The 25,434-nt window shown below is 37.7% G+C and overlaps 1 protein-coding gene across 3 annotated transcripts in view; it reads right to left on the reverse strand.

Moving 5' to 3' along the window:
- Nucleotides 1-25,434, reverse strand: part of TNRC6B (trinucleotide repeat containing adaptor 6B) — a 122,483-nt gene that overhangs the window by 82,170 nt on the left and 14,879 nt on the right. For 2 of the 3 annotated variants that reach the window (XM_084206986.1, XM_084206983.1), the window contains exons 3-4: nt 22,800-22,898; nt 4,873-4,940 (exon numbers count right to left, since the gene is read on the reverse strand). In XM_084206986.1, coding sequence (XP_084063112.1) covers nt 4,873-4,940; nt 22,800-22,853 — 122 coding nt within the window. In that variant the 5' untranslated portion in view covers nt 22,854-22,898. The remainder of the gene's footprint in view (nt 1-4,872; nt 4,941-22,799; nt 22,899-25,434) is intronic. The other variant, XM_084206984.1, reaches the window with a different exon arrangement.

Below are 25,434 nucleotides of genomic sequence, written 5' to 3' on the forward strand. Positions count from 1 at the left end.
CTGTGAGGGTGATTAATATTGCAACAGACTGTCCAGAAAAGCTCTCAAATAAACCTGAGTAGCCTGATACAGCTTAGAAGTTAAATTTAACCTTCAAGTCGGCCCCTCCACCCCACCCCTCCCTTTGGGCACAGTACTGGACAAGATGACTTTTGGAGTCTCTAATTCCTGTTTCCAGGTCAGGCCAATTTAGGTACTATTTTCTTTTAACTGTAGCGTCACACAAGTCCATGAAGACATTGAACCTTCCTGCTGAAATGTCAAAGAAAAATAAGATACTATTACCAAATGTTAAACAATTTTGTGATGCTCAGTGGTTCCAATCTCATCCTGGTATTACTGCAATTTTGGAGGGTTTCATTAAAAACCCTTGCCTCAGAATCAGTACATTAAACTATCAAGTCAGGGAAAAGCCTATTCAGTAGGTCTAACCAATGACACTTTCTAAATTACAGAAATGATCTTGTTTTGATACCTTTCTTACAATGTGAATCCCTTCCAGATGTACAAATTGCCAAGATAGCTGAAGACTTTTCTCTCCCATTACTACAAAACAGCAGGTAGGGAATAGCCAGCTGAGGTACTTCAAACAGCAGTAGCAGCTTGGCTTACCTTCCTACTAAATGTGAGTATGAACTTGGCTCACTTTTTGTCTGAATAGCTACTGTCAAACAGACCTCTCCATGTGCCAGCTAGGAAGAGTAAAGCATTTACATTTATCTTATAAAAAGGAGTGTTTTTTCATTGCCCAGTCGCTTTCACTCATTAGGGTGCATACATTTCTGCTTGCGACAGCAGGTGGTAATTTATTAGCACAAGCAGAGTTGCTAATTAATGCTGCTACCTCAGTTTAGGGACTTGAGCAGAATTTTTCATCCTGCCCCTGTGCCTGCCCCATGCTCATCAAAAGAAGTTTGACTGTTTTGGAAAGATGTTTCTGGATCCCATTTGCCTCTTAATCTTTGCTCCAGCAGTAGCAAAGTAAAAGCCTTATTATAAATGATAAGGGCACTATAGGCTGCTGCCATGTAAAATGTAAGTATTTTGTGGAGGGAGATAATATTTACTCCCTAAGCATGCCAGTTCAGGTCAGCCTCTTTGTAATGGATGAAAATATGAGAGAATACCTCTAACAAAATGTTCACAAAATGTTCATTATGTAATTAAACATAATGACACCTTTCTTCATTGGGACGGAAGGAAGGAAATGGGTTTCTTACCAAACATATTAGCCACATAACAAAATTGTATGACCAAGCATAACACACAGCTATATCCCATGCCAGACAGCTAAGAAGGGAAAAGGTTACAGAGTACACAAAAACTGGGAAGTAACAATTTATCAAGGAGTCACTGGCCCTCAGCCAGAGCAGGAGCACGGTGTGAGATGGCCATGATCTGCTCCAGCAGCCCCAGCAGGCTCACTTCTACTAAGTTCAGCTTTTAGCATAAATCACTTGACTGTTGCACAACCGTGACACCTTTGTGACACATGCACTGCACATAAACTGCAAATCTTTCACAGGACTGAGATGACTGTGGCCATTCCAGTTCTCACTTGTACTCAAGATTTGGAATAGGTAACTTCCTCATAATTAGCTTAAATTGAAATAAGTTATATCCATATTGTAAATGATCAGTTGAAGATTTCTGAAGACTGTGTATACAGTTTAACCAGGTAATTCCTTCCCATAAAGGTGACAGGTATCAGAAGCCAGCACTTCTCAGGTATCACCTACAATTCAATTAAAAATCTTAAAGTGCTGTAACTTTAGCATCTGTCCAAAAGAACTGTCCAATACAGCAGAAAAAAGGCTCACAACATTGCAGCAGGGTTCTTTGTTGTTGCTGCATTTGTTTGCATTTTTTGTGTGTGTGTTTGTTTAATACTAGAAGGCAAAAACGCCGAGTTTTTATCCCCAAACTAGGAAATAATCTGTTTCAAAAAGTGCCAGAAATCATCCATGGATGCTGGCTCCTTGTATTCAGTTTTGAAGGTATACTTTAGCAAAGGAAATTTCACATGAAACCGGGGCTAGGTAAGAACTATTGCATCCACTGAAAGTCTCTCAGAAGCCTCTTTTTATTTTTGTTCTTACATTGTCCAGTAAAGCTTTGAGCCCATAGAAATGCAGATAAACAGTAAGAAATTTGCAGGGCTTTCCTAGCAGGTCAACACTGGCTGGCTACTCTGGAACTCTGGTGCAAGTTCACTCCCATGCTGGAACCATATCTTCTGAACACTTCCTCAGTAACCTCAGTGCAGAGCTACCCAGATCATGCTGCCTAATGAAAGGCAATTAAATTACAATGCCCAACTTTCCTGAAAAGTAAATTAGAAGCAGTCAAAGAAAAACCATTTCACCTGCATAGCTATTGAAGCAGTAAATTCTACTAAGTCTAACGACAGCTGGAAAGGGAAGGAAGCATCTTCAGTGAATCAGCTACTTCTGTAGAGAACATTTGAATTAGAGATTCTACAGTCAAACCTAGAATATACCTTTCACTAACAAGTTCCAATTTTATTTCAAACCATCTAGGAGGACAACAGTAGACATGGGTACACCAAATCACAGAATCCCTGCAGATGGATGGGACCTCTGAGACCATCAATCCCATGCCTTTGCTCAAAGCATGGTTAACTAGAGCAGGCTGAAGCAGAATTAGGGTTGTGCTTAGCTGAGTTTTGAGTCACTTAAAGGGCTATGAAAGCACAAATTCTCTGGATAACCTCTTCTAAAGGTCTGACCATGTTTAACAGTAAAAAAAAGACATTTTTTTTCCCTTGTGTTTGAGTGGAATTTCCTGTATTTCAGTTTATGCCAATGGTTTCTTGCCTCTCCACCAGGCACCACTGTGAAGAATTTGGTTCCATCTTCATTAGTTTCCTCATCAGATACCTATACACATGGATAATAATATCCTCCCCAAGTTTTCTTATCTCAAGACTAAACAGGCACAGCTTTCTCTTCTTCTCCTCTATGAGATGCTCCAGAGTTCCTCTCTGTCCTCTTTCAAAAACCCAGTCCAGTATGTTGATGTCCAGCTAATCCCCACTGCAAGTAAGTCATAATACAAAGAAGTAATTTCAGATTTTTTTTTTCTTCCTTCTCTTATGACAAGATGTAAACTCTGTCAAGGCAGACAATTTTGTTAGTTAGCTGAAAATTTGATACTATAGGTAGAGAAAGATTCAAGTGATTGATTCAAATTTAAGAGCAATACCCACAATTGAATTTTGCTGGCATTATGCTAGCATTAGTTGCATAAAACAACTACCTTCAACTCTGTTGCATTACTAAAATTGCACCTTTAGACTCCAATCAAAATATTGAGAATTATACTCCTACAGCAGAATCTGTAGGACAAGGTTCCAGATGCCACCTGAGCACAAATTTAATAGTTAAAAATTAAAAATACCGCCTATCACTAACGTCATATTCTTTAATAACTGGAGATTTCAAACAAGGTAATGTTTCAAGCCACTAGAAAAGCTCCAGTTAAAAATCAGATCAACTCCAAAGTAATTCTAATTTCCACTTGCACTTAAAATAGGACACCTAATAAACACAAGACTATGGCAAATCCAATACAACACCCCTCATATTACTCACTATAACAATGTATTTCATTAAATTGCTATATATATAAAGAAATCATTCAGGAGAGCAGAAATCTAACTCTTACTTTTTATTTCTGCTCAAATTTTTCTTCTGGAACTTTCTGTAAGTTTCTACTTCAACAACTTTGGTATCACTTGGTACCACAGTAAGTTGCTCAGTCTGAATAGATAGAAATAATAACAATTACTTTGAGAAGTTTGGCTCATGTCCATGATGGAAAGAATGTGCATGTTCAGCACTGGAACTCTGCTGACCTCAACTTGCCTACCTCAGAAATGGTTTCTCACTGTCACAGATGCAGTGCACTTACAGTTGCCAGCTTATCTAGTAGGCAAAGTAGACCTTCACCCCAAGCCACATCCCAGCCTTTCTGCAACAAGTGTAGTGAAGATCAACAAGAAATTCTCATGAAGAGACATCCAATTAGGCTTAGGAAAAAAAGAGTTCTGTGATCTAGATTTTCCAAAGACCACCTTCCTGTCTGCTTCAAATGACAGGAAAAGAAAAAAATTAATTACTGTATCAAAACTGAATTAGTATTGCATTAACTTATGAAAAGAATACAGAATACAACCATCACTGAAGTACTTCTAGGATAAGGCTCTGTTCTTCCTAGCTGAACAAAAACCCAGGGAAAAAGTCCAACCAGTTTGGATTTCAGTTTGAAATCATATGAAAAAGCCTTTTCCTAACAGAAATCAGTAATTTTCTTCTCTCATCAAGCTGCTTTCCCTAAAGCTCTGTGTACCAGCATCTTATATTGCTCATCCTCAAAAGAGGATGCTGTTTGTAATTTTTGATCCTTTATTAAAATGCATTCTAAAGAAATAAGGCTCAAAGAGGACCAATCTGCCATATGCACACCAAAAGGAAGGCCCTGGTTCTTTCATATTTCACATTATTTCAGTGAAGAGCAGCTGTATGAAAACTTCATGTACAAACTCACTACATCAGTGCCAAGCTTCCAGAATGATTATCCCTTGTACAACTATTTCTGATTCATGTGTTGAAATTGCAATGCATATTTCCATGCTTTTACATATAAGGCAAATCAGCATCCTGCCTCTTTTTTTTTTTTTAAGCCACCATCCACTATTTTATATATATATATATATATATATATGTGGATATTTGAGGAACCAAAAGGGTGAGCACCAAGCAACCAACCAATGCTCCCAGCACGCTTAAACGGGAGTGCTTCACACCATTTACTACGGTAAGGCCCTTTTTAAATAAACACGTGACTCACTGTTTGTTTTCTTCACCAGGAGGTGGAGTCTTGCCATGCCCCTCCATTACAAAATCCTCATGTTCCATCTGCAAAGGCAAGCATTGCAGGTCAGAAATCGGTGGAGCAAAACGCACATCACCTAAAGTGGCCCTTTTCATATGCAATAACTTAAAAGAGCCACTTTACCACAGTGGCTGGTCCAGAATAGATCATGTAGTTTCTTAGCAACATATGTACATCTCCAACCCCATTGCTATGGTATCATTTCATAGCACAAATTTCAGAAAAATCTTGCAAGGGAAAAAGAATGGTTTAATGGCTATAGAAGAATACTATCAGTCAAGGTACATAGGTTTTAAGTTCTGCTCTGTTAAGGGCTTCCCTTGTCATTCTAAGTATTATTTCTACCATTTCTTCACTATGTATAAAGCAGGAATTAAAAAAAAAGTTTTATCAACGTCTAGAAAAGAATGAAAATTTTAGAAGAAACTTATTAAGCACAGAAAGAACTTGCTGCAAAAGCAGAGTACGTCTTGTGAAAAATAACGTTTCTTTGAAAAAAGACTAACTGCACACGCAGCTTAGTTAGCAGGGTAAAAAAGAGGCCTAAGGAAACCTCAAATAAATGCTGTTCCAATGACAACATAAGGTAGGCATTTCCTTTGGCTCTCTTGTTAGAAGATTCCAAGGGCAGTAAGGAAGTCTTATGTTTAATTGTTTGCTTTTAAAATATCAATTTTAGCACAGATTTTCAGTAATTTCTTTGGAGAGAAAGAAGAATTACATCATATTTACTAATTCATTAATTATGCACCCTTTATTTAATCACTTAATTCAGCCAGAAGTTCTTGCACAGGTAGCAAAAACATTCTTCTCTTTATATAAAAATTCAACACATGCAATTAGTATTTTGTATAAACATCCAGATATAGTTAGCAATGCTCTACTTCATGTGAAGCCAGCAAACAGATCCCACTGCAATAGTCAATGAGGCACACAAAAAACAACAGAATCATAACCACACACAAATCCATGCCACTACATTGAACTGGAAAGAGGAGAGAAGCACTATTCAGTCAGTTAAGATAACACAGCTTAGTCAGTCTTTGAAGGGACAAAACCCCCCCAAACCAAACCAAAATCCATCAGTCACTTCCCCTTGTGCCCCTGCCCTCCCCCCAAAAGAGTCAAATTTACTCATTTGTGCATTAATACTATTGCAGGTCAAAAATACTTTCAAAACACTGAAATCTGCCTATGGACATCTAACAAGGATACAAGAAATTATGTTATTTGACTGCCCAGGCACAGCCCTAAGCAAAGCCACGAACAAACTGAGAAAGTGGGCAACTGTAAGGTGCCAATGACATCCATAAGACAGACAGTCAATCAAATATGTGTAAATTCACATTTGTAAACATGTACCCCCATGTCTCCCAGTCCAAATAGTATTTTGATGTAAAAACAATGTCTGAAAACAAGAGAATTTTTGTTTACAGTTATTAAATAACTTGGACTTTTATCCATGTATTCCCATATCAGATATACAAATCTATTTGTACTTCAGTCCATACCTGATTCACAAGAGCTCTAAAGCTGGACTCACACCTGTCTAGCTAAAGAGAAAGACATCCATTCCACTTAATTCTGTTGTTGAAAATGCTGAAACACCAAGTGTGTCAATGGATAAAATAGTTACAGATTTGTGGCCACATTGCAAAACAGCATGGTTCTGTAAGTGAGAGTAAATGTTTAAGAATTACTCTCACATAGGAGGTATTTTAGCCTGTTGCTGGTATGAGACAAGTACAATTCAACAGGAATGGTAAGCAAGGGAACAGTTTGTGGCCAGTACTGGGAAGATGAAATGCAGCCTTTGGGAGTAGAGGCACCACATACAGCATATTTACTGCTAAACTAACAAGATTCCCATATAAAACAGAAATTCAATATAATGAAGCTGTAGAAAAGGAGGTATCATTGAAAAAAAAAAAAAAAGGAAGTGTTAAAGGCAATGATTTTAAATCCAGCAAAAATATAAGAATGGGAAATTACTTTATTAGATGATAATCAGGAAATTTGAGAACTGGAACATCTTGTAGACCACCATCAGAACAAGTCAATCACTGAAGTACTGCTGATAGAACTGTTGCTTTATTATGAATTTTATATGAAGAACACTAGGGACTCCTCAGTTCCAGCATGCTTATCTATCAAAGTTTCATTTCAAAGAGAAGTGGGCAAATAATGACAATTAATAAAGGACCTGAGCTAAGAACAAGATTGCCAGTCCAGGCACAACCTCTTTTAAAGCAACTAGAGAACCCAGTCTGCTTTAAGAAATGTTAAATCAGTTTGCTGTACTTCAGGCAGTAGACAGAAGTACCTGAAATTACTAAAATATGCATCATTAAAAAACTGTAGAAGATATGGTACAACGGCACAGACACTCACAAGAAGGTCGCAAAAAAAATTAATCACTGAATGAGGAAGTATGCAGGAACAGAAACTATACAATATACAAAATAAAGATTAATTGGTACGGTTTCATTGATAAAGCTAATAATAAAATGCATCAACACACTAAAAAAAGTCATGGGAAGGTCAAGGAATTGACTTTTAGTTAACTAGAAAATATCTCTTTTGAGAATGGATAAACAACTAGACTTGTAGGAAACATTTGGCTGGTCAGGCTCAGAGGACAAAGTACTGTATGCTGCCTGGAGGATGGTATCAAGGGAAGTGCTGCAGGGGTCTAGGACAAGTCTGTTAAATATCTTAACTGGCCTGGCAGGGCCAGTAAGGTATATTTTAGTCAGAATTTTAAGATAAACTTTAACTGGGGTGAAGAGGATCAATCAAAAGTCTAAAGACAGGGCTGCCATTCAGATGGACCGCGACAGCCTGGAGGAGTGGTCCCTACAGGATTTGTACGAATTCAGACAGGACAAACACAAAACACTTGCACCTGAGAGGCCCTGGCAACAATACAGGCTGATGAGTGGCTGGGGAGCAGTTCCATGGAAAAGGTCTTGGCACAAAGCAATCTGATCATGTGCCAGCAGTGTGCCTTGTCAGGAAAGGTCACCAGCATCCCAAGCTTTATTAAGAAGAGCCTTGCTAGTAGATGAGGGAACTGATTGCCACCTCTACTCAAAGCTTATTATTCCAGACATGGTCTAATGCCCCTCCTTTTGGGCCCCCACAATACAAGAAGTACATCAAGAACATGGACACAGTAGCCACCAAGGAGCCAGAACACTTGTCCTGTGAGTAAAAGCAGAGGGAGCTGGGCTGATTCAGCCTGGAGAAGAGATGGCTTTGGGCAGACCTTAACAGCAAGAGTCTGTACCTACAAGGAGGTCAGCAAGCAGTCAGGCTCACCACAGGGGTACCTGTGACAGGACAGGAAGCAGTGAGACCACGCTCAAACTAGAGAAGTCCAGAATGGACACAAGGTAATTAATTTTCACCATGAGGACAGTCATGGACTGGAACAGATAGCCTAGACTAGTTTTGCTGTCTCCTTGTTTCAAGTTTTTCATGGACTGACTAGGTAAAATCCCTCCCAACATCGTCTGACTTCACAGGCGACCCTGCTTTGAGCAGGAGGTCAGACTAAAGACCTTGGAAGGTCCCTTTGAACCTGAATTTCCCAGCAATCCTATGAACACAAGAACAGATTCAGTTGAATATTGAGAGATGACATACATGACAAAAACCCCCACTGAATTCCCAACCCAGCAAGAACCTGCACTTTGATCTGGAAAAGTCTAAGAAAAATATCTTAAAAAGTTGCATAATCAAGAAATGCCAACAAAATAAAACGACCACCAAGAAAAAATAAGTTATGCTGAAGAAACACTGAAAAATCTGCAGCAGATCTATAGTATGCCCTCTTTTAGAATAATGTCTATGAGAAGAGACAATGAAGACTCAAACCCCTTCCACAACACTCCAAAAACATGAGAACTCAGAGCAGAGAACTGTGTAGGCAGAAGGGAGATTTCATGTAAATAAAATCCAACATTTGCCTGGCAAATCTCCCTCACTGCAAGACAACACAGCACTGAGGCATACACAAAAAAAAGCAGCATGACAGTATTATAAGAAGCATCACCCCTTTGCTATTACAATGTAAATAAAACCCAACTTACTCTCAAAAGAACACCTGTAAGAGAAAATGTACTACCAAGCAGACAAAAAATTAATTCTTGAACAAACAAATTGCAACACTGAATTTCACAAGTCTTTGCAAGTTCTATGGTTTATGTACCTATAGGTACAAAGATTTATCTGTGTATTAGAGGATTAGAAACAACAGCAGTACAAGCTTTTCTGTTTCTAGCAGTGACATTACTTTCACAAAGTGAAAGAAGTTATTTACGAAGATCATTCAACAGGCTTGATCCAGTGCAGCAATTTCTGCCTTCCTCTATTTGCAGAACCTTGATTCTAACTTTTTTTTGTTTACCTGCATATGTTAAACAAGTTGATGATCAGTGATCTCTGTTTTTCACTTGGAATTCTGCAGAGTTTAAAATTTTTGCTAGAGAGTAATACACAGCTTATTTAATGGTCTAAAATTTCTAGAATAAGCTCATAAAATAATGCCCAAATAAGCTCATAAAGTAATACCCATTTACGTCTTCCTGCAATATTTAAAAGTCACTTTATTGGGTAGTTAATCTTAATTCAAAGATATATATCTGACAAAGAGCCTTCTGAAGACAATTTATGAGGAAGTAAAATTACAACAAAATTTTAAAAGCATTGCTTACATATTCATAAAGTTTGTTCTTAGGCCCAGCTATCTATTAATTAAAAATTAAAAAAAACACGTCAAAATTAAAATGCTTAGGTCTTATTTTCCCAATGACAGTAATGACATCATACCGCAGAAAGAACGAGAGTGTGGTATTTCAAGTTTTTGATTAAGTGACTGAGGATGAACTGAAGAGAGGAAAAGCACGTAAGAGCCAGAGTTAGCTGAGAATACTCTTCTTTTTCTCCTCCACCCGAAGTTCTTATACAATTCCTATGCACATTTCTTCCCCACAAGTCCCTCAGTTTCCCTTCATTCTGTCATCACCCAATCCTGTTCAGCACTCTTTGAGTCTTTTTTTAAAGAAAACTGGAGCCCAGAGCTCTTGTTAAATTCCAGCCATCCACAGCATCCAGCAGCCTCACCAGATCTGGCTCACTGCAGCATTTGGAAAAGGTGCTGCTTTCTAAGCCTTGAGTCTCTCTTGACTCACAGCATAAGTAGGAAACGCAGTTGTCCTCAACATGCAGAAAAAGAATGGAAGGTGGAGCTAAGACAGAGCTCCTGGATCTCTTTTACTACTCCCAAGGAAAGGAGAAAAGGTGGAATGGCAGAGGATCTGAAACACTTCAGCTTCTCTTAAGAGGACTGCAGAGGGAGCCATTGGTTCCAAGAGGAGGGATCAAAGGAAGCACACTCCACACCTGTTTCTCCTGGCAAGCAATGGAGAAAGCTTCAAGATTCTGGCAGCTGGAAGCAGGAACCAGAAATAGACCCTGAAACAGCAGGGGAGGAATTCAGTAGAAAACTTTTTTTTTTTTTAAAGGCTCTGCCAGTTGTTGAACTCTGTCTTTTATTATTTCAAAGCCTTTTTCGCTAAAAATCCAGGCACTTGCGAATATCCAAATTTCAACACAAATTAATATATTGAGTGTTCTAAATAATAAAAGGCAATCGTTTTTATTTAGTAAAATCTATTCATCATTAGACACTCAATACTTAACTTTTAGAAAATGAAATTTATCATGAGCTTCCATGTAATAAACTATTATATTTTTCTGTCCAGAAGTGCAACACCTGTTACTACAGTTTCATACTACTCTTTCTAAAAATATCTTCAATGAGACCCTAATGGATTTGATTAATGAGTAAACCTTATCTCCTAGATAAAGTCAGCAACACTCTGAAGAGTCACAAAGTTTCAAGGGCAAAAGCCTCATCTTTCCTGAATCTCCATTCCTAACATTTTCCTAACAAGATTCAACTCTTGCATTAGCTATCTTACCCACCAAAGATGAACTGAGCTTAAGAGAAACCAAGCATTTTCTCAGGGAAAAAAAAAATAGATATTTGTGAGAAATCCTTTACTTATTATGAAAAGCTCTTAATTTTAAACAGCCTTCTTGTCTTCACCAGTACAAAGAAATGTACTAATGCAACTTCATCAGAGAGCTATCACCACCTTTTCCTACTCATTCCACAGTTCCTTTTCAAAGCCACCTTATTTCCTATTTAAAAACCAAAACAAGTACCACCCCCAACAAACAAAAAACCCCCAACCAACTAACCAAACCAATAATTTAAAAACCCCAAAGAAAAACTCCAAACAAACAAAAAACCCAAAGGACTTGAGTCAGCCGGGAAATGAAGACTCCAAATTTTTCACTGACTAGCATCCCAAGCAGACACAACACCAAAGCTTTATCTGGCACATGACCAGACACTGGTGGGGACCAGCCAAGGTCAAATGCTGCTTTCTGCAGGTTGTGGCCATCTACTCCCCGTGCTTTAACTGAAGTGATTTTCACTCAGCCTACCCCCGTCCCAGCTTAAGAGTGACAAATCCGACGTTTTGTCACAACTACGGCTTTAACACCAACGTCCCTCCCAATCATCAGCAGCACCCTCACTACTGTAAACAGGCCATCAGCACTTATTTTGTCTCACTAATAGTTGTTTTAAGGAGAGTTGCACAACCCAGTCCTCGAAATCCAAGCGATTAGTCACTAGTCACTATTGCTAACAGCGGTGGAAGCTGTGCTATAAAAAAAGAAATCTCAGAGACCATTCGAGGTCTGACAGAAATGTAATCACTACTAGAAATGAAAGGAAAGCTGAGTCACCTCTCTGCCCGGCTTCATTATAAGCACTTTGGACAAACTGCATTGGGGAAAATTTTATACACTAGGAACAGATCAATTAAATTTTTAATTTAACTTCTTTTAATAAAAATGCAATTTAGCTGCTAACACTTTAATATTTTTTAAGGAATAGACTAGTGTTGAGCTAGCATTTAAAAATACACATAGATTAGCACAAATTGTTTAGCAAAATTGGTCTCAAAATGTACTTCTTAGATTAAATCTTAAATTCAGTACACAAGTGGAAGCATTTAAAAAACCCTTAGAAATTTTAATTTAAAATTAAAAAAAAAAAAGAAAAAACAGCTCCTAAAACGAGAAAGCACCAAGTATTTTTATGAATCACACAGAGGAAAGTCTTAAAGACAAGGTATGCATGAAATAGTGGCTGAATTTTTGGTCTCTTTCAGGACTGTTGTATTGTGCACCATTGTGATGCAACTAAATTTTCACTTTAACTTACTTCTCCTTTTTTTTTTTCTCCATTTTGCCAAAGCATAGTCTTGATATATAAAAATCACCGCCAAAATATGTGAACCATCTCCTAGCCTGATCAGTATTTCCTTGAAGCTTTTCAGCAGCATCTACATGGAACATTTCCACGTTATTACCATCACACAGTCCTGACTGGTTTTCTGTTAGTTAGAGGAGAAGCGAAAACTTTCTAACATAATCCCTCTGCTAAATCACACTTCACATTCAGAACTCCCTGCTAATCATTCTGAATGCTAACACACTTAGGCCACAGTAATTACATTCAAAAGTTACCAATCTGCTTCTGGTGTTTGTTCTATGCAGCTTAATGGTGCTTTAACACCTGGCTCACTGAAACATGACATTAACTAGAAGAAATGCCAACATGTTAACAGAAATAATCATTAAAACACGCATCATCCACATACAACAGCAGACAGGTTGTCAGTGGAAACTCAGTTCATCATTAACTTATGGAACTCAGAATATGTAATTTATGCTACAGCTAAACAAGCACAAAAGCTGCAGCAGTGGTTAAAGACCAGAAGTTTTGCTTTTAGTTTCAGCTGTCCCCAAACAGTCACTAAGTAATTGCAGAAATAACCTATGGCTCACTTTCTATGTAATATTTAAGAAGTTTGTTAACTAATATTCTGTGAAATACCCAGCAGCTTAGCATGAGCTTCCTGCTAAGCTTAAGCACTTTTTATAAATACCATGAAAACAACAGCCACACTTTGGAAATGCTAAAAAGGCTGGGATCCCAGCCACGTTTCATATTGTACAAATACAAAAGTTTACTTAATAAAAAAAGTATTATTTTTTAATGTATGACTAAGCTGCTTAGTATTTAAAATACAGTGTTAAAACACAATATGTGTGTGCATATATATATATTTAAAATAAATATATATCTTGCTCTGAAAGCAATTTAAACCACCTAGCTGTTTGCAGCAAGATACAGTTCTACCTTATGTCAACCACTGAAGATGTTAAAGTCACTCAAGTCATGGTATGACAGGATATCCAGAAATACCATCTGAAAACTCCAACTCTGAAGCTGCCAAGGCAGCTTTGAATAATAATTCAACCATCTCAGACACAAAAAATGAATAAAGCGTTCTGAATTTAAGCAGAAGTGCTTTTCTTTTCCTGCTCCACTCTTGATGATCCATTTGTTAGTGGCATCCATACACTCCATCCATTTGGTAGTGTGCTCTGCATATACATAGCATGGATGGAGCCCAGGAAAACATGAATTTGGCAGGACAAAAAAAAATTCCCTGATTTTATTTAATTAACCTTTTATATTATTCTTCAGCTAAAGAGCAAAAGCATTTCACAAGCCGTGAATTCTTGCTAACTTTGGCTACCTTTTACACTTTCCATTTAGGGGACACATCTGACCCAAAAGCCCTTGAACAGCTCACCCCCACCAGTACTTTCAGAAGCCACTCTCACTCAGTGCAACCCAGCGACTCAATTTAGCCAACTCATTTTACAGCCAGTTTCCTATTTATGGTGCAGACACGGATGAACAAGTTAGAGCAGTTTAAGCTGACATCTGTAAGTGGCTGATATTCTGATACACAAGTTGTTAACCACCCTGACACAGAAGTGAGAAAAGATATTAACTTTCTCCCACTTGGATTTGGAAATCTAGATGATGCATTGCCACAAAAGGACAACAGGTATGAACTGCTAAAAGAATTTGCAAAGGCTTAAGAAAGCAGGTGATAATCAGAATTATAGAAAACTAAATTACACTTTGCACTACACATTTAATCACCTTTGGTGCCATAAATACTGTTTGCAGCTGTTTGTTAGGAATGACTGAAAGTGACATAAGCCAGGCACACACAAATTGGTGCTGAAGTTATTCTGCCTTCAGACCAGACAGGCAAACAACAGAAAGAACTTTCTCTTCGGTGTTCACAGAAATCCGTTGCATGGATTCTAAACACATAGAAACTAACAGTGGCCCAGAAAGTTCCTCAACAGCTGGAGGCTGAGAACAAATCTGTTATATGTATATATTAACCCTGCCTTAGGTCTGTATTAGGCATCCACTTTTGATCACTGTCAAAAAGGAGGAGGAATACAGGTTATCCATACCCATAGCACATAGCTGCTTTCCAGTTTCTCCAGTTACCAGAATGCAAATCCAAACTCATTTTAGTCACAGGGGAGCCACTGACACTGCTGCTTGCTTTTAAATATTTTCCTAATTTATCAAGATTATTAGAAAGATTAGCTATCTGACAGACCACCAAACCACTACTATAGCCACTCATCTCTGGAAGTAGAGCCTGGGCTTTTCTACAACTTGCCCTCAAAAAAATCCCCAAAAAAATCCCCAACAAACCTTTAGATGCCATGGGAATACATTATTTCTCTGGGAATTACATGTGGAAATTGTATCTGTTGAAACCAACCAATATGATTTCAAAGTACCTGTAAATATTTCTTAACTTAATTCCACACTATTGCGACTGCAGACAACTACTACACTCTCCCCTCTTGTGAGACACCCTCTTGCCTACTGCTCAAATGCTTCAGTGACTTCAAACAAGTGCCAGGAAACGCTGACATGTTTTCAATGTTGCTTTTACCCTTCCGGGGAACTGATATCACACAATATGTTTTTGCAGAATTCCAGTGTCCTTAGTTGTCCAATCACCCTCTTATGTACTCAAATGCTGAAAACCATCACTACTATTTTTACTACTACCATCACAAGAATAACAACTCACACTCTTCCCATGAAACTCACATGCACTTCTTCCACACCCAATGAATGAAAAAAAAAAATTTAGGAAGTGAAAAAAATTCATACCCATCTAGTTCACAAAATGAAAAGGAAATAGTCCCTTTAGGGTCACACAAATATACAGTGTTGCAACTGCGCAAAGTCAACAAGACCAATGAATTTTACACCTTTCAACGATTCAGCCAAACGAACATTCTACAGATTACTTCTAATGTAAATTTAAGGTTTTGTTAAAGTAGAATAGAGTACGCTTTAATGCCCCTGGCTCAAATTTTTCCCCAAATACCTATCCCCCCTCAAGTCTGCCATAAGAGAGGAAAATTGAAAACACTCATCAATACTTCCACATCTGTAAGACTTCATATAAAGTTACCAATTATAAAGAACTCTGTCACAGTTCACATGCACTACAACCATTGCCAACAATTCTCTAAAGCCAATACCAAATGGAAAGAGATTAAAAGGCAACATTCTGAAAAGGCAGAAAGCCCTCAAACTGTGTGCCAATAGTACACCTGCATGAGAAGAGATGCTTCGTAAGCAAAACCACAAATCAATTTCCCTGACTGTCATTCACATTATAGTGGGACTATACCACATAAGCTCTCAAATGCAGAACCACTTCTTCAATCTTTAAGCAAATATCTGCTATTTTGTCTGCTTTGCAAAGTATTATAAACTGCTGTAAACAACCAAAGAAGAGATACTATTGGTTGAGAAAAAACTAAGAAAATATTTATTAAAAAGAAAGTACCTTTAAAAAATGGAAAAGATGAGTTTTTAAACTGAATGTTTTCTTAAGACTGAAGGGTTTTTTCCTTTAGAAATGAGACACACACCTGTTCACTGCAGTGACATGCCACGCCAGTACACTTCCTCCACATGAACTGTACATATGAAAAGACTGGATCAAAGAACATATGGTGACAGTTCATACAGATCTCAAAGTCACCTTGGCATATGATGGTATTTTCCAAGAGAAAGAAAATACATCATTGTGTTAACCTTCTCTTTTGTAATTCAAAAGCACTTCAGGGTATTTTGAGATTAGAAAACAGAGAGCCATCTTTCAGTTCAGCATCTATATTTTAGCAGTCTTCACTAAGGATAAGTGGGTTTCAAATGAGCAATCCATCTTGCCTCTGTAGAAAACAGTCCACCCAACTGGAAGAGTCCTGAACTTGATCCTGAATTTCTTTTAAAGTATCCAAGCACCTAGGCTATCAACAGCATTCCTTCACAATAGTTCAAGTAGTACTGTCTAATTCCATGTTCTTTTTTGCAAAGTCCTCAACAATTTTACCTTATTTATAACTGCTTTTTTTATAGTGAACTGGTTTGGGCTGGGATTGAGCTACATTTCTAGATAGTAGCTGGTAGAGGACTGTGTTTTGGATTTGTCCTGGAAGCAGTACTGATAACACAGGATTGTTTCTGTTACTGCTGAGCAGGGCTCATTGAGCATCAAGGCCTCTTCTGTTTCTCACACCACCCCACCAGTGAGCAGGCCAGGGGTACACAAGAAGCCAGAGGGGATACACACAGCCAGGACAAATTACCACAGCTGTCCAGAGGGATACTCCACATTATATGGCACCGGGCTCAGCATGAAAACTGAGTGAGTGAGGGCATGTGTGGATGTTGGCTGGGGCTAACATTGCTCAGAGACTGGTTGGGCATCAACTGTTCGGCAGCAAGCAATTCTTTTGCCATCATTTGTTCTTTCACAGGCTTTATTTTCCTCTCCTCTTAGCTAGTAGCTTGGGTTTTTTCCCCCAGATTATTACACTGCCGTTATCTCAATCCACATATTTTCTGACTTTTACCCTTGCAATTCTACCCCTCCATCTCACTGCAGGGGCAAGAGGGGACGAGCAGCAGTGTGGTGCTTAGTTGCAAGGTAGGGTTAGACCCCATACCATAATTATTGCTCTTTGTTACAATGCCTTGAAATTTTGAAATTTGAAGTTATAAACTCTCAAGCAGGTTTCCTTGGGTTTTCTTCCCCATGTAGAGAGGTCCAAGCCTGTTGCATTTTGTAGGAACGCTACAAAACAACAAATGTTTTTACTTTATCTGGTCAAAGTGTTGAAGTTCCAGAGGGAAACTAACCCAAGATTTCTGCTTCCTTTAATGGACTATGTTAATTTATACTTAAAACAAGAGAACTGTCATAACACTTCTACAAGCTTTTATAGCATGTAATTAAAAGGAATTTTAAGTAAATTAATTCTTTACTGAGAGGTTAATGGATTTTTATTTCAATACATGATATGCAAATATTTTGGGTTTGAAATTATACTCCTCAGGAGCTGTAGCTTTTTCAGCTTAACTAAATGAAGCTAGCAGAGCATGGAGATGACATCAGTTTCTGTTGTGAAAAATTCTTTGTCCTCCTAGTACTTAAGCTGCTACATTTTGGGAGAAGCATAAATTGTCTTGTTAGATAGAATACCTCTCTGTTTTTCAAAGACTATACAAGATACTTCATGCAAAGACTCTAGGAACTTAGTACAGTTGTAAGTCAGCTTTGCAAAGACTAGCTGCTCCCTACAACTCACGTTCCAGAAAAATAATGGAAATATACCCTGTGTATCAGGGCAGAGAAATGCTGGAAGCTCCACAAATAACTCAGCAGTGGACATGAAAAATGAAATAACTAAATAAAAAAACCCCAAAGCCTACTGTCATGAATCCAATGGAGAAGCAATAGCCACATGAGTAAACTGTAACCTACTCAGAACTGTCAGGTACTCATAAGAAAGTACACTGAGGTTGAAAGATCACCTCTCATAACAAGCCAAAATTTTCCAAGAGTGCAGGGATTCATACTGCAGGGAACCATCATCTGAAAGCACTTTGTACCAGGCCAGTACCAGACTGGAAAACATATTTTTTTATAATAACACTCACAAAGCAGACTGTTTCTTTACTGGATAGGCCCAAATGTTAAAATATTTTGTGCAATCTGAAGTGAAACCCAGTTCTGTATCATTGGGTAGGATTGTAAGCCCCAGAGATACAGGCATCAAGGTTTTGGATGCTATAAGTTTAATTACTTAACTAAGGGGTTTTTATCATTATATTAATTCTAAATCCCACAAACTGAAAGCATCAGCCTAACTTTTGTACTATTGTCATCATTATGTAACATCCACATCAGGAACTGAGCATACCTTGCCCATAAATGCAGTGATGGAACATTCCTGCTTTTAGGAAAGACAGCTCCTAACAACAGTGCCTTGTGAATTTTAAGATTCTGTTTATAAATATAAAACCACTTAACATAGGCTTGTGTTCCTTTATTCTCAACATGGATGAAGTAAAAGCAAGTGTTTAGATACTTGAGTCTCATACTTTTTAACCTCTTTATCATCTCTGTGTGCACGCTTCAGAATAGAAAAATCAAAACAACAAAAAACCAAACACCACAACAAAACACAGCCAGAGCCAACAGTGTTCTGAAGAGTGATTTAAAGAGAAGGCAAGTGCTAGTTCACAATTAGACACCAAGAGGGAAGAAAAGTAAGAATTCACCAGGTTGAGAGCAGGAAGTTTTCAATAATGTAAGGGAAACATTCACATTGACAGATATGAACAGTGCAGCAACTCGAAATAAAATAAGGATTAACAGGTGGCCTCAAGACAGCTTGTAGGTGGCACTGACAGTGAGACTGAAAAACAGGACAAGCCTCAGTGTCGGTGCCACTGGCTTTGAAAGAGCCATTGTATGAAAAAGTAGCCTAATTCCTGCCCTATCAATTCAGTTCAATAATTATTTCTATAAATACTGATGAAAACTTAGAATAAAATTACATTTACATAAAACCATACAATACAGAATCTTTCCCCTTTTCCTGTTCTTATTAGGAATTAAGCATTATTAAACATCCTGTGCAGTCATATTTTTAATGCAAATTTTGTATACCTAGATTTTTAGTATACAAAACATGAAAATGGCAGAACTATATATTTTTCCTCTTTTCCCTTCTACAACACTGAAGCAAAACCATGATTCATCAATACCTTCCTATAAATTACTTTAGTCAAAGTCCCTCACTCCCTCTGAATTCATAGGCTCCAAGGAACAGCTAGGAAAGCGAGAAATTCTACATTTAACATGAGCATTTTAATTGCATTTTTTGATAAAGAAGTTTTCTGCATAAGCTCAAAACTCCTGCCAACATTGAAAGAAATCTAAAAGTACTTCAAGTCAGGCATAAAATTTTAGCTATTTTAGCTTCCTCCTGCAATATTTTACAGCAAAGGAACAACTAAGAAACCAAGTTTAAGCACTGTCTGTGCAGTAATCCTTGACTGATGGAACAACCAGTTGAAATCAGTCACAAACAAGAAGTTTAGCACTTGTTGATATTGTCAGGGTACCAAGGTTGTTAATGGAAAAAGCCTAGCAACTGTTAGTAGCTAATTAGCTACCACAAAATAGAATTAAAAATAAAAATCAGAATCCAAATAATAGTAAAGGGTATAGGGTTCCAAGCACAAACACTGGCTTTCTTTTCCTCTTGTTGCAATGGAGAGTGGCAGAAGAATTCACTTTGGTATCAGGGAACCCGAATGACCCAGTGCTTCCTGCCTCCCACTAGCAGCTCCAGCAAACATGACTGGGGAGAACACCATGAAGGTCTTGCCTGGATTCCCAGTTCTGAAGAGATCAGTCCTGCAAAATTCCCTTGATTGTACCCCACTGGTGAGCCTTTGCCATCTCATGGTGGCATTCAAAGCTTGGACTCAATGATCTTGGAGGTCTCTTCCAACTTTAGCAATTCTATGATTTTTTTTTTTTTTTTTTTTAAAAAGGAAGAAAAGAGACCCTGAAAAGCCAAAAACCAGACAGCCAACCCAAACTACTCCAAAAAGTGAAAGGATACTTGACTGTGTGATACTCACTAGCATGTCATTTGGATAAAATAGACTGGATATTATTATCAAATAAGACTTCCACATCCGCCAAAACGAAATTAATTTTTAAAACCCATATGCTCATTTGAAATAACTGACTTCTGCACAGGTTGTTTCCTCTCTGTATAGCACTAACATTAGGTAATTATTGGGATCAAGAGCATGCTATTGACGGGTGACAGATGTCTTTACCATGCTGAGGTCATTTTAAAGAAAGTGTATGCAAAATTGAGAACATGGGCACAACTCAACAACCACAATATTAAAAAATTAAATTACTAATTAAATAAAAATGCATACATGAACAATAGTGGTAGAAATAAACACTAAAGTGAAACTGAGTCCATCAATAACTGTCCTTAAGCTTAATTTGCAATGAGTTGCCACTGAGTTTGCCACTCATTTCAAGAGCTGACATTACAACTGTCTCACCAAGTTGTTAGGAGTCAAGCAAGAATATCATTATTCATGATGTCTGACTGCAGGGCTTAAATTTTTTGATCACACAGTATTAATTAGTTTGAAGGCCATAAATATTTAGACTTTCAAGTGACTTGCTCAGCTCTACATAAGGCATAACTTTTTCTTAAAAACCAGAGCAAATCGCCTTTTGTCTTCAAGACAAGAATGTCTCAAAATACTGTACGGGCTAGGATGCCAGAAAATCTGAGAAAGTTATAGAACCAAACTAGTTCACAAGCATACAGCATGACATATCATTTGTTTTCCACTCTATGAGAGAATCTTCATGTGAACCTTTTTAGGTTATTTTCAGGCTGGTATGACAAAAACATTAATTGTTGCAGTATCCAAATCTTTATATCCCAATATTCATGGTACCTCCACAGAAGATGATTTTGCTCTCATCTCTTTCAGAATACTTCATTCAAGTATACCTCATGTCTCCTGCCTGAAATAGTTGGGAGTGGGTGGGGAGAGATGGGGAAATAACCTGACAAAAGGAAAAAACTGAACTACGTTACTGAATATCCAAAAAGGTATTTCACAGGAAAATGTATCTTTATGAAAATAGGTTACTAGATCATGTAAACATTTGTAAATTAAGGGAATCATTTCAATGATACTAGACAACATAGTGAAATATAATTTGCCTAAAATTTTCTAGGATAAACCTTCAACTGTTTTAGATACAAAACTCTCCTGAGAAAAGGAAAGAGAATATTTATTTACAGATTGAAGAACCACTGAAAAACAGACTTCAGTGAGTAGTCCTGTACATCACAGAATGCAGAGAAGGACTAGATGCAGTCATGACTTTTGTGCTTAATATTCACTGATCCTATATAGTAATATATATAGTATATATAGTAATATAGTAAAATACCAGATGCACAATTCCTGATCTCCCATAATGACAATTGTTTCAAAGCAATACTTCATACACATTTAGGTATTTGAAGTCAGTATACAGAATTTGTTTTTAAATTTAAGCTCATTCAATTTTTGAAGCAGATATATTCACCATTATATCCAGAATTAAGTATGCCAAAGAAAAGCATATCCTTCATTGGAGGAATAGACAGTCACTTACATCTACTTCCTACCACGCAGAAAAAAAAAAAAAAGAAAGCTGTGTATCCACAAATATACACACAGGCCCCTGTTTGTATACACATAAATGTGTGTTCACACACACAGCAAAGATCCTCTCTGTGTGGCGAAAAGAAGGCACCAATAACTGTGCTATAATCAGTAACTAACTGCACCATGATGTCTCCTCTCTCATGCCTATTCCCCACTGAAACCTGTAATCACATCCTTGTCAAAAGATGTGTTCAATAGCCTGGATTACTGCAAGTACATCCACTGATATGTTCTCATTTTTCAGCTCCTAATCTAGAGCCAACCCTCCTTCAAAGCTATTTAAAATCAACACAACATCTAAAGTACATGCAGCACAATTGCCAAGTCCTTTCTCTAATAATTACTTACTTACTTCCTAACTTGGTGCTTACAGCTAAAAAAATGTTTTTTCTTATATCCTAAAACAAGCATCTCTCCAAAGGTCTACCTAGGAAACAGATTTTAACTTTAGCCTTCTAGTTTTTAATTTCTCAGTCTCTGTCTTACACAAAGCTTCAAGCAAACTAACAATGATTCAAATTTTCATGAAATGTAAGGAGCATGTTTAAAACACAGATGAGGTGCAATGTTGACATCAACTCATTGAGCAGTCAGGATTATAAACTGTATTTATAAACCTTCAAAAGAGTAGGCCAGTGACTATGTCATTATGAAAACCAAAGTAATTCAGACCTTAACATTTGCATCTTCAGGAAGAAGGCAAAAAGCAGGACACAGCATTGTGTTCAACAGATCACTTCACACACTCCTGTCTCAACAAGGTATGCTGAGAATCAGAGGTGCCTTCAAAAGCAACACACAATGCAGCCTCACAACACAACCCATGCTGGCAAGTACAAGGAAACAAGAAGCAGCACACCTTCAGTATAGGTCAGTAATCCACAGACACCAACATCTGCACCTAAGGGCCCACATGTCTGATTCCTTAGGTTAGTTCTGAGAGTGGGTGGGTAGGAAAGAAAGTCCTTGCAGTTATCACAAATTCAATACTATCAGGGTTAGTATCTTTTTACAAGTTTTCTCTTTCCTTCCTAGAAGTGCTTGAAAACACATGTTCCAATCCTTAGTGGGTAGCAAAACCCCTGTCTCTCCAAAGGTTTTTCAAAGTTTAATTTTTAAGACTCTCCATGACAATAAATAATAAGTATCTACATGAAGGTACTTATTAAAAATAACACCACCAGTCGAAGTTCACTCCGTGTACCCCCCCCACCCCCCTCTTTCAGCCAAACAAGCTTTTCTTCCTCCAAAACACAGTGGCATTTACCTCACTGACCTTGGGACTGCCTTCCTCCAGTATTTCTCCCTCATCAGTTTGCATGGGAACAGGATCTGTGCAAAGCTCTGCAGAAATGCAAAATACTGCCTAAAAGATAAACAACAAAGATATATTTTAAAAACAATTCTTTTTCTGCCTTTAACAATGTTATGTGAGATTGCAGTGCACATAAACAACAATTCTAGGCTATGACGTTTAATGCTGCCATTCTGCACATATTTGCTGAAATTATGTTCTACATAAACGAGAACTGTTATTCAGAATAAGACAACTACTTAATTAAAAGAAAAAAAAAACACTTAACAGTAATATCCTTTCTTTTTAACTTTAAAGTGTCATTGCTGAGTATTTAACGTAGTCACTGATTTTACTCATTAAAGTCAGCAAGGAACAATCACACAGACCAGAGCTGAGCAATTCTGTACTAGGAAATAGCTTTTGTGCAAATATAAGCTTTAAAGACTCAGCTTAAAGACAATCTAAAGGTTATTAGTTTGAAAAATTGTTAAGACTTCCAGTGATCTCACAGTACCTCTGAAGTCTTACTTTCAGGACTTTTTCCTTGACTTCATTCTAAAAATAAATACATCCTAGAATCTAAATGGTTCAGGGAACAGATAAAGTCATTTACCTACAGGCTGGCATTTACAATTTAATCAAGGTCAACAGATCCCAGTGTTTCCAATATTCAACACTACTAGGCAATCTATTTTCAAGTTTGTTTGAGAGTATCAGTGCAGTTGCTGTCTGCACTCCAACCTCCTCTGTTATGCTGCACATAGGTAAAACAACATTTGTCATGGCTGACTCAAGGAGTGAAGAACAAGTTCTACAAACATTAAGAGCCTGAAGCTACAAAAGGTTACATACAACTTAATAAATCTTACAACCAACAAGCTGTTACATTCAGTAATATCACACACTCTAGTGCAAGACACAAGAGTTGTAAAGACACAGAGCATAGTAATTTCCTTTTCTGGCAAAAGAAGGAATGAGGAGGAAAAAAAATCAAACTCTTACCCAAATCCTCACTTAAACATTCTGCCTTCAGCACATAATCAAAAACCAGAGGTATCAAATGCTAAGCATGACATCTATGCCAAGATCCTCCTGCCTTTAACAAATGTTTCTAGCTTTTTGTTCTGCACCAAGAGTGGAGGAGGCCAGGCTGGGCAGTCCCTGTCCATGGTACTTCTTTGCCATGCCCAGATTCTGAAACCCACTCCAGAACTTTCAGAGCTGGGAGTTTTGGAGCATGATTTTGCAGTGTCAGAGTCAAGTAATTGGGAAGCTCCTCAGATTTTTGTTAGACAGACAGTCTGATGTCTAACAGCCAAAACAGCTTTGGCCAGAAGGATTCCTGTGGCACTTACCTGGCCTCAAAGTCAGAGAAACAAGCATGAAGGAACTTGAGCTACAGAGGCATTAAAAAAAACTTACATATAAAACAAGACCAGAAAGGTCAGACCAAGAGCACTGCAAGGGGAAGTCACTTTTCATTCAGAGTGCTGGAAGAACTCAAACATAAGCCTTTGAAAAACTGACGTGTTTTATCTTCTGAGATCCCTCACTACCAGAGGAATTGGCAGTATTTGACCCCAGTTTTTATATACCACTCCTGGAAGAAGACAAAAAACCCTACCAACCAGTGCATCTCAAAGAAGGAAAGAAAAGGTCAGTAGAACTAGGAAATTTTAAAAAATGGAAAGGCTACAAGAACAAAGAAAAACAAGCTCTTCCACAGACAACAGATTAAATACACTGGAACTATCCAGAACTTGGAGATTGGAGTAGGAAATTGAATGAATAAACTCTTTTCCTTCTCCATTGCATTTTCTTTTTTATAATTTCTATTTTCTCTCTTAATTTATCCTGTAATTAATGATTTATTTGCTTTAACCTTTTAAAAAACCATATATAATATTATGTCATACAATACTTACAGTGAACTCACTCACATGGGATACTAAAAAGGTAGAAGTTCTAAAAGGCTCAGTAATTTACTAGAAAACTTCACAAGAGAGAAAGAAAATCCACCAACAAAAATTTTTAGCTGGTGCAGGAAGATCCTAAGCCACAGACTACAAAAGGTGCTGCAAGAGGAAGTTTTGCTGAACACTGTCCTTTTGCTGTTTGTTTTGGTTTTTTTTTATACCTTATTGCATTTGCTTCTGGGTTCTTTCAGGAGACCAAACATCCTCCAATAAACTATGAGCCCAATTCAATAATTTTTATGTTCTTTTGCATACATGAATCATTGATTCCCGTAGCCACTGGCACAAGAATGCTGCACTGCAAGATTATCTATTGCCAAAAGGAGACACTTCAAGATTCCTGAATCCATGGGACAGTACCTCTGTGGCAGGCTCTTGTAGCAGTCATTTACAGGTGAGGGTGACTTGTTAGCTAACAGAGACTGCTTATTGCCAGCACATGAAGAAATAACATAATTATTCCATGTTACAGACGTCCCCTCTTCAGCTCACCAGCTTCTGAGCAGAGTCCTGAAGGTGACACAGAGGGTCATTTATTTTACACATGGAGGATGGACAGGAAGTAAGAATTTGTACTAGCATCCTGTAGGATCATGAAAATGCCAAAAGCCTACAGGCATTTTTTTACT

The sequence above is a fragment of the Fringilla coelebs genome (genome assembly GCF_963513975.1).
Source record: "Fringilla coelebs genome assembly, chromosome: 5".
In the NCBI taxonomy this organism is placed as follows: domain Eukaryota; kingdom Metazoa; phylum Chordata; class Aves; order Passeriformes; family Fringillidae; genus Fringilla; species Fringilla coelebs.